General features: G+C 40.7%; 1 protein-coding gene across 4 annotated transcripts in view; it reads left to right on the top strand.

Moving 5' to 3' along the window:
- gabra2a (gamma-aminobutyric acid type A receptor subunit alpha2a) overlaps positions 1 to 9,221 on the top strand; it is a 90,033-nt gene that overhangs the window by 58,220 nt on the left and 22,592 nt on the right. For all 4 annotated transcript variants that reach the window (XM_019888813.1, XM_019888814.1, XM_019888815.1 and 1 more), the window contains 2 exons: positions 295 to 438; positions 783 to 935. In XM_019888813.1, the coding sequence (XP_019744372.1) occupies positions 295 to 438; positions 783 to 935 (297 nt within the window). The remainder of the gene's footprint in view (positions 1 to 294; positions 439 to 782; positions 936 to 9,221) is intronic.

Here is a 9,221-nt window from a genome sequence, read left to right as displayed (position 1 = left end):
ATATATATATATATATATTTTTTTTTTTTTAACAGTCCAGTGGTGTAATGATCCATCACAGGCAGCAGTTGTGGGTTTTTTTATTTTTGAAATGTGCATGTCATTTGTCCCCACTACATCGATGATAGTTTTCAGTTTATTTGTTCCACAGTTAAGGCTATTGTTAGGCTACGGCAAAGATCAATGTAGTCTAAATGAGATAATTACAGGTAGCCCGTCAATGTCTCATTTGAGTTGACTTGAATTGAAATGACATAAGGGATTTGTAGAAGTCTCTTTTTCCCTCTGCTTCAGATGCCTACACAAAGTCTGAAGTTACTTATATTTGGACTCGAAATGCCTCCAAATCTGTGGATGTGGCAGCTGATGGATCGAGACTCAACCAGTATGACTTGGTGGGACAAACTGTGGGAAAGGAGACAATTAAATCCAGCACTGGTAAAGATTCAAATTTTTCTTGTTGTCTTTTTTATTTATCATTCTATTTACTACTGCTTAAGCACATGAAAAAAACCCACATGAGCGTCGGGCAAAAATGCTAACTGTGCATAAAAAGGTCTCTGATAAAATTTGAATCCACAACCTTTGACTGTGATGTACTAACACATGCAAAAGTATTTCTGCTCCAGCCATATACAAGAGAATGACCATTGACTCACTATTAACAAATTATGTATTATGTATTGATGTATTGACCATGGTTCCTGTTCATGAATTCTAATATATATATATATATATATCTGAAATTGACTGCTCATGAATGTTTTTACACTACCTTTTAGGTGAATACACGGTCATGACTGCCCACTTCCACCTGAAAAGGAAAATTGGCTATTTTGTGATCCAGACATACTTGCCCTGCATCATGACAGTAATCCTCTCCCAGGTCTCTTTCTGGCTTAATCGAGAGTCCGTTCCAGCCAGAACTGTATTTGGTGAGTCCATTTATCTGAACCCAACACTTTGGACTATCACTAAATAAATGCACTGAACTTCTAAGTTCACAGAACACGATAATAACCAGAAGTCTGAACCATTTACATTATAGTGGAATAGAGTCCAGTATACAGTAGATCAGGGGTGGCACGCCCGCGGCTCGCGAGCTGCAAGCGACTCTTTGGCAGCTCAATGCGGCTCCCGGGCTTTCAAATGACACGCGTCGAAAACGCCTCGGCTGTGGCGGTGCCAATCAAACGACGGCGCTAAATACACAGAACTCACTACGTCAACCTATCATCAAATCCATTACTTGGGTGACATACAGGGCAACCAATCAGATGACAACGGAATCACCGCTCATGCGCAAACTAAGGTGCTTGGCGCTAAACGCTAAGCTAGTCAGCGAATTACCTCTGATTTTCAGGCAGGGTTGCCCAATACCAATACGTCAATCGCGATCGACCGGGAGCCAGCGAACTGGTCCCAAGTCTAGCGCGAGGGTTGGGAGGAGGAAATGGGGGCAAAAAAAGCTTTGTGTGTTTCGAATTCATTCATGTTCGGTGACGTTCCGGCTGTCGCTCATCTCGGCGTGCGTGCTTGCGTATGCGCACGTGTACGTGGTTGGGTGCCCGCGTGTGTCCGTGCGTGCTTGAGTGCGTGTGTGTATATGTATATGCTTGCACGTGCTTGATCGGGTCGATCGCTGGAGGTTCACGCTTCAAAAGTCTATCTTCGGTCAAATATGTAGCAAGCTGACCAAGTAGTAAATAACCACTGCGTGTCTCGTGTGTGTGTGTGTGTGTGTGTGTGTGTGTGTGTGTGTGTGTGTGTGTGTGTGTGTGATATTGCTCTTTGCAGTAACACACTAAAAAAAATTGGCTCTTCGTCTCTGACTGGTTGGCCACCCCTGCAGTAGATCACAAGACGTCATCTCAGCTCATGTAAAGCAATACCTTGAAATCTACTTTCTCTTTTGCATTGTTGTGATATGACAAGAGAGGATACCAACACTGCAAATCAGTAAATGTGCAATGGCGGCCAGAGGTGAATTTATGCTCATTGTAGATTATGCATATTTGTGTTGTAACTGAATGAATTCAATGAGCAAAAGTTCATGCACTCATTCATATTTTTGATGAATGTGAACTGATATTTTTTGTCTGATGAATGTCCCCCCCCCACCCCACCCAATTACAGTGGTACCTTTACTTATGAAATTAATTGGTTGTGGAAGAAATTTATTCACGAGAAAATTTTGTAAGTAGGGACATGTTTTGCATGGAAATGCGTGAATCTGTTCCAAGACCCCTAAAATTCAGACATAAATGTTTTATAAGCATAAAAATGCATCAAAATATGTAACATGTACTTGTTACACATTTTGAAAATTAGATTATTGCACAATAAATGAGTTGTGTATAATGTAAATATCAAATAATAGAGTAACGAATAAAAATAATGGTCATTTAACTTTTAACTGTGTCCTCATCGTGTTTTGCCCTCTTTAGTTCATGTTCTCTCTCAGAAGTGATTTTTGCCTGGCGTTTTGTGAAGAACTGATCCAAGGACGTTTGCTTTTTTTTGACTTTTAACAATCCTTCCAAAATGTCCAAGGCAAACATCAGCATCGTGAGCGATCGCTCATCCGGTGAACACTTTTTCTGGGTGATTCACATTTACGAAAACTATCGGAATGCCTCATGGACCAAGTGGCAAATGACAAGGATACATCTCTATCTATTATCTATCAACACACAGACAGATACGGTAGAGGTATCTCTTAGCCAATGGGATGCCAGGATGATATTCGGTCAGAGCCAATGGCAGAGCAGCTATAAGTATGGTGCGTTCATTAAACTCGGAGCTGTGAGTAGCAGCCTAAACTGTATTTTTACCTTTCGTCTCTTGAAATTTCTTTCGTAACAAGAGGCAGTATTTTTCTGTTGAGGTGATTAATAACTTGAAAATTTCGTATGAAGAGATGTGTGTGAGTAGAGGTATCACTGTACTCATATGCCGGGTCCCTATACAATGCTTTGGCTCCACTGTATAGACAAGAACGTCTGTGCATATTTTGCATTCATTCTATGCGTGTTTTGGGATGTCACCTGGAATCTTACGGATATGCACCAAACTGGGTGATACCACTGAAAACTTTAGGGGTATAACATAACAAGTGGATTCACTTGTGGATTCATTTTCAAGCAAACTCAAACTAGTGAGCTTTAAATTGTGCACGTCCACTACGTCTTAACAAGTGCACTGCCATAAACGCAATACTTATCCTAAAACTCAACTTTCTTTATAGAGAGCACTTTGAAACAAGCACGGCTGAATTTAAAGGTGCTGCTATACATAAAGTAAAATTCTGACAGAACAAGAAAGGCAGTAAAAACAATAAATCACAGGTGTCAAACGCAAGGCCCGGGGACCAGATTCGGCCTGCCACATCATTTTATGATGCCTGCTAAAATCTGTACCAAAATGCCACATAAATAATAAATAATGAGATTTTGCAATAATTTTGCGACCATGTTTACATTCACTTGAACAATAACTGAACAAACAACAAACAAATAGTTGACTGATTTCAAAACTAGTAAGCCATCATTTTTTTAGTGTACAAGTAATAATACGATGTGATGATGAAACGTTTATTCACTTTCTGTTGTCATGGCCCTCCGAGGGAAGACGTAACTCCAAAGTGGCCCACGACAAAAATTAGTTTGACACCCCTGCAATAAAGACAAAAAAACAGTACACTGTTATGCGAGTTCAAAGCCCAAGAATAAGAATGTGTTTTAAGATGAGTTTTAAGGATGGACAGAGAGCGTCTTGTCTAATGTTTAATGGAAGGTCATTTCAAATGAAGAGAAAGGCAATGAAAAATGCTTGATCTCCCTTTGAGCCTCCGCTTAGTTTTTTGTCCCTCCAGTACCGTCTGGTCCAACTGAGCTGAGGCACCAGTTGCGTATGTGGAGATGGAGGTAAGGTGGACCAAGACCATTTTCAGATATAAAGACAAGTAATTCTATCCTTCCATCCATTATCCAATCCGCTTTATCCTCACAAGGGTCACAGGGGTGCTGGAGCCTATCCCAGATGTCTTAGGGCAGTAGGATGGGGACACCCTAAACCGGTTGCCAGAACATCACAGGGCATTAAAGACAAATAAAAGAATCCTAAAATGAACTCTAAAGTCTATCGGGAGCCAGTAAAGGGAGGCCAGAATTTGAGTTGTGTGCTCAGTCCTATGAGCACCAGTTCAGAGGCGAGCAGCAGCATTTTGGACCAACTGGAGATGCTTGATAGAGGAGTGGCTGACTCCACAAGTGTATTACAGCAATCTAACCAAGATGTAACAAAGACATGGATTACAGTTTCTAAATGCCGTTGTGAAAGGAGAGGCTTTACTTTAGCCAGCTTCGAAAATAAATAATAAAAAAAAAAGAAGCTGGATTTAACAACAGCACCGATTTGCCAGTCCAATTTGAAATCACCGTATAAAAGCCCCTGGTACGAGGGCATAGTAAAAACACATGCTAGTACAGTTGGCTACAGCAAACAAACTATTGATGTTTGCAAAGCGCCTGAGCTGACAATGTGAGATATTGGTATAAACAATCAGCGGCTGAGGCTGAGTTAGCATGCTGGTTTCTCGTTGAATATCGAAATTAACCAGACATCTCACATCACCAAATAAGAACAACCGTACACCACCACCAACGGAATCAAGCAATCCTATCCCTGTCTGGTCCAGTTGAAGTTTCTCCTGTTGAGTCAAATTAAGCCGCAGGCTTCACTTCTGGTGGTGCCATTCTGTCAATTACATTATGCTTCAGCTTTGCAGCCATACTCCCCCCCAGAACCCAAAGACATGGTGGTTTCCCAAGTGCTGCCCGGGCCGGTCATGGGACTGACCCCACCCGATCGCGAGTCGGCATCTCTTATGGTCGGAGCTACGGGGCTATCTGATCATCTTCGATCCCAGACTTTCGTTCTGGTAAATCCTTGGTAAATGCTTTTGTGTAGTTATGCCAATTGCAGGGCCTCACAATATTCCTGCAGTTATTTTTGTGGTTGGATTATCTAACAGTCAAAAGTTTTCATTTTTATTTATTTTTTTAAACCTGGGAGAACAATAATGTCACTTGCAATGTTACCACTTGCATTTTCTCCACTTGCCTCTCTGTGAAAACTTCATTTATACGAGTTAGTTTTCCATTATTTGAAAAACAGAAGAACTGAACATAGGTTAAAATAAGCAACTGTGAAGCTGTAAATCATACACAATTTTGACTTTCTGTCTGTGATGTGAAGGTCCACTCCAGAGAAGATGGACCCCGACCGCTTTTGTGGTTTTTTTTTTTTTTTTTTAGTTTTTACCTTAGCTTTCTCTCTTTAACTTGTTTTAATTTTCACTTACTGGGAAGCATCTACTTTGAGGACCCTGGCTCAGCTCATCAGGCATTTTCTCTCTCTCCGCCTTCTCTTCAAAGTTCCAAATGTTTAAAGGTAAGTGTGAATCTGTTCACCTCCTGCACCCTGCTCCTCAAGATACTGCTCATGGTAGAGAGATGTTTCCATCAGCTGGAGAAGAATAATTTGATAACCGTGAATGTAATGTGTATCCACGACCAACCTATTAGCCTGGCTAGCATTAGGCAAGATATAGTTTATTTACACAGCTACATTTCATGTACAGGACAATTCAAAGTGCTTGAAATAAAACAATGCAAGCATTATAAAAACAGAAACAAAAACTTGCACAACTCATAATAAAATCATCGAACATAATTAAAACGATTTAAACCAAGCAACAGTCTACTGCCCATTACATCGATCGCCCGGTAGCTCTTTGACTGGTCCCAAGTCAATCGCGAGGAGTGTAGAGGAAAAAAAAAAAAAAACATTTGTGTGTCTCTGTGCAATATATATTTTTTCGTGTTAATACATAGTGCACACTAATAATCCTATCAGTCTAACTTTCACAAAAAAGACAATAAAATAAAACAAGATACGGTGGCGCGTGACCTGCGTCACCCGAAGTTGCAATTGCAGCTTGCGATCAGAGCTGGTACGATATCGCTTTATTATTATTATTATTATTATTATGAGTAATAGCAGTAGTTTTATTATCAGTCAAAGTTCGTTTCGTGTACAATTCACCGATGGCAATTTGGAGGACAGAGAGAAGGATTTTAAAATGGTAGGCGTAAGCTACAGCCTGTAAAAGTGGGTTGCATGCCTCCGCGTCAGGGCTCCCACTAAGGTAGGCACTCATTTACTTTTCACAAACTCATAAACGCTTGTGTCTATTTTATTTTTCTGTTTCGTTCATCTTCGGGGCCATTATGGCTGTTGCTCATCATGGCATGCGTGAGCACGGTCACATGTCGATCGCGGGAGGTTGGTTGATCGAAAAGTAGATCTTTGGTCAAAAAAGTTTGGGCACTCCTGGTCTAGAGAAATTAAAATATAGCATGCAATTGGGGACGAAAATGAGAATGAAGGATAGAATGCTGCAGTAAGCAATAATGTTTTCAGTCCTGATTCAAATGAATTTTAAGCAGACCATATGTATTCAGGGAGTTTGTTCGACAGGTGAGGAATGTAGTAACCAAATGCTGCTTCACTTTGTTTGGTTGTGGGAACGCAAACTAGACCTGTCCCAGATGAGCTCAGGGGTCTGGATGCTTCATACGGGGCGAGTACATCTTCCGTGTATTTTGGTTCAAGACCATTTGGAGATTTACCAATTTAACAGTAAGATTTTAACATCTATTTTTTGACTCAGTGTAGTGATTTGAGGACAGGTGTGTTGTGGTCCAGTTTTGTGATGTTTGTAAGGACTCTGGTGGCAGCATTTTGGATCAACTGCAACTGCCTGATGGATGAATGGGTGGGTTGGGTGGTTGGTTGACTGAGAAGACCTGTAAAGACACCATTTCAGTAATGTAGCCCACTAAAAATAAAAGCATGCATACGTTTTTTGTGTCTTGTTGAGATAGAACATTTTTTTCAGGAGGTAATCGGAAGCTTTAGTGGTTGTTAAAAGTCAGGTGTGAGTCAATTACACAAAGATTCCTAGCTGCAGTTGCAGCTATTCATTGACATTGCGTTAAAATGAGTGCTGATCTTGAAACTTTCATTGTTAGGGCCAAATCACGTCTGTCTTTTCTGGATTGAGTTGGAGAAAATTCTGGTCCATCCACTCATTGATTTGATAAATACATTATTTAATAAATGTAAGGGACTAGTCATATGATCACACTGAAATGTCAAGTTGGGTGTCATCTGCCCAAGTATGACAAGAGATGTTTTCTCTGGATACTCCGGTTTCCCCCCGTATTCCAAAGAACATGGATGGCCTGTTAATGGAACACTCTAAATCAGTGGTCCCCTCACTACGGCCCGCAGGCCAGATCCGGCATGCATCCACATTTGTTCCGGCCCCCCTGAACAATATCAGAATATTTTGATTGATTTTTCATCTATGTGTATTTGTACTTGACCATGAAGTTGGGCTTTTGCAACAAAATGTTCCTTACTTCTGAACTATTTTCATGATTAAATATTCGCAACTATTTCATAATCACATATAATGTGACATTTGTTCCATCCTTCTGTGGTCTGAGCACTTATCTGGCAACCCCAGAGAAAAAAAATCCAAAACCCGCCCCTCTCAAAGTGTCATGTTTCGGTTTGTGACCAACAGGTGGCACTGTGGGGCTTTTCCCTGCAGCTGCACACCTGTTGGTCGTTAGGTAATTAGTGGCAAAAAAAGGACTCCCGCCCGACCACTCATTGTCGAGTCATTGTTGCTCTTTGCTGCTGTCATGTTAGTTTATCATGTTTTGGTCATGTTTCTGTTATTGATAGTTTTGAGCTTCAGTCATGGTTTTTGTTTGATACTTTGGACTTTGTTTAGGATTTAGTTTTCTGTGTTTTATCAATACACTTCTTCAAATACACCCTGCTCCTCCCTCTTGCCTGCTTTTTGGGGTCCACCACCACCTCGCAATGTGACACAAAGAGGACAGAATCATGGTGAAAAGATTAGGGAAGCGAAAAAATTGATTCAGAATGCAGGGTATATAAACCAAGGTGGACAAACCATTATTTTTCTGTTCAGTGCAAAGAAAAGGCTATCATTTGTCAAGAGGCGGTGGCGGTCGGTATTCAAAGAATACAATCTGCGGAGACACTTTGAATCCCGTCACAAAGACAAGTACTATCGCTTGCAAGACCAAATGTGAGCAGACAAACTGTCAAAGCTAAAAAGTGGAATGTTAGCTCAGCTGTTGCGGAAGAGGTGTGTCCTAAGAAGCAGGGATGTGTTCCTCGAGCCGGTCCTTGGCCTCCGGGTTGCCGGTCCTCGGACACAATGAGGGATTAGAGCCTCGATGAGTATAAAGTGGATCCGAGGACCGCAAAAATCACGAAGGAATCAAATAAATTCCATCCGTAGAAACCCATATTGATGGATTAAGCTGGCGCTTTAAAAGGGGCGGGTCTGCCACTGATGGGCGACATTTAGCGCAACGAATAAAGAGCGGCATCACAGTTAGTTTCAATCACGGTTTGTTCCGTTCGCGATCGGCAGTTTAAATAGCGTGTAAAGTCTTTCTGTAACAGTACGGAGCCCCGAAGGGGACATGGAAGGAAAAAAAAAAAAAACTTTGCAGGGGACACGGAAGAAAAAAAAAAAACTTTGCGAGATCTCGCAAAGAATGCGAGATCTCGCAAAGAAAGAATGCGAGATCTCGCAAAGTATTCCAAAGTATTGCGAGATCTCGCAATCTTTTATTTATTTTTAATGCTCGTTGATGTGCTTCCGGGTCATCGTACGTCTCATCGAAAACAACAATCATGGAAATGCACCACTTATTCTCATGATGGTTTCAGGCAAGATGGGAGTTTTCAGTTTTACCCAATGGTATTAAGTTTTATATTCCATTTAAAATTTTGAGATTGATGTTTGTAAGAATTTGTCAATGTGAATAAAATGTGTTCCAAATCATTCTAAGTTTTTTTAAACACAAGACACCACCTGCTGACGAAAGTGAGGAGTGACAATTACGTAGTCATTTACAGGCAGGTGAAAATTCAATTGGGATGATGTACAATTATGCAGGAATACTCTTCAGCATCCACGTTGGTTAAGTATTTATGGATAAAGTCAGCAACCAAGAAAGAATGTTTATTTACACCAATAATGCTTTGACAAATAAACATTTTATATTGTAGATCAAATATGTTGTCCTTATACAGGAAGAAAA

Source organism: Hippocampus comes, unplaced genomic scaffold (genome assembly GCF_001891065.2).
Source record: "Hippocampus comes isolate QL1 unplaced genomic scaffold, H_comes_QL1_v1.1 scaffold254, whole genome shotgun sequence".
Lineage (NCBI taxonomy): Eukaryota > Metazoa > Chordata > Actinopteri > Syngnathiformes > Syngnathidae > Hippocampus > Hippocampus comes.
This window is presented reverse-complemented; position numbering and strand designations above follow the sequence as displayed.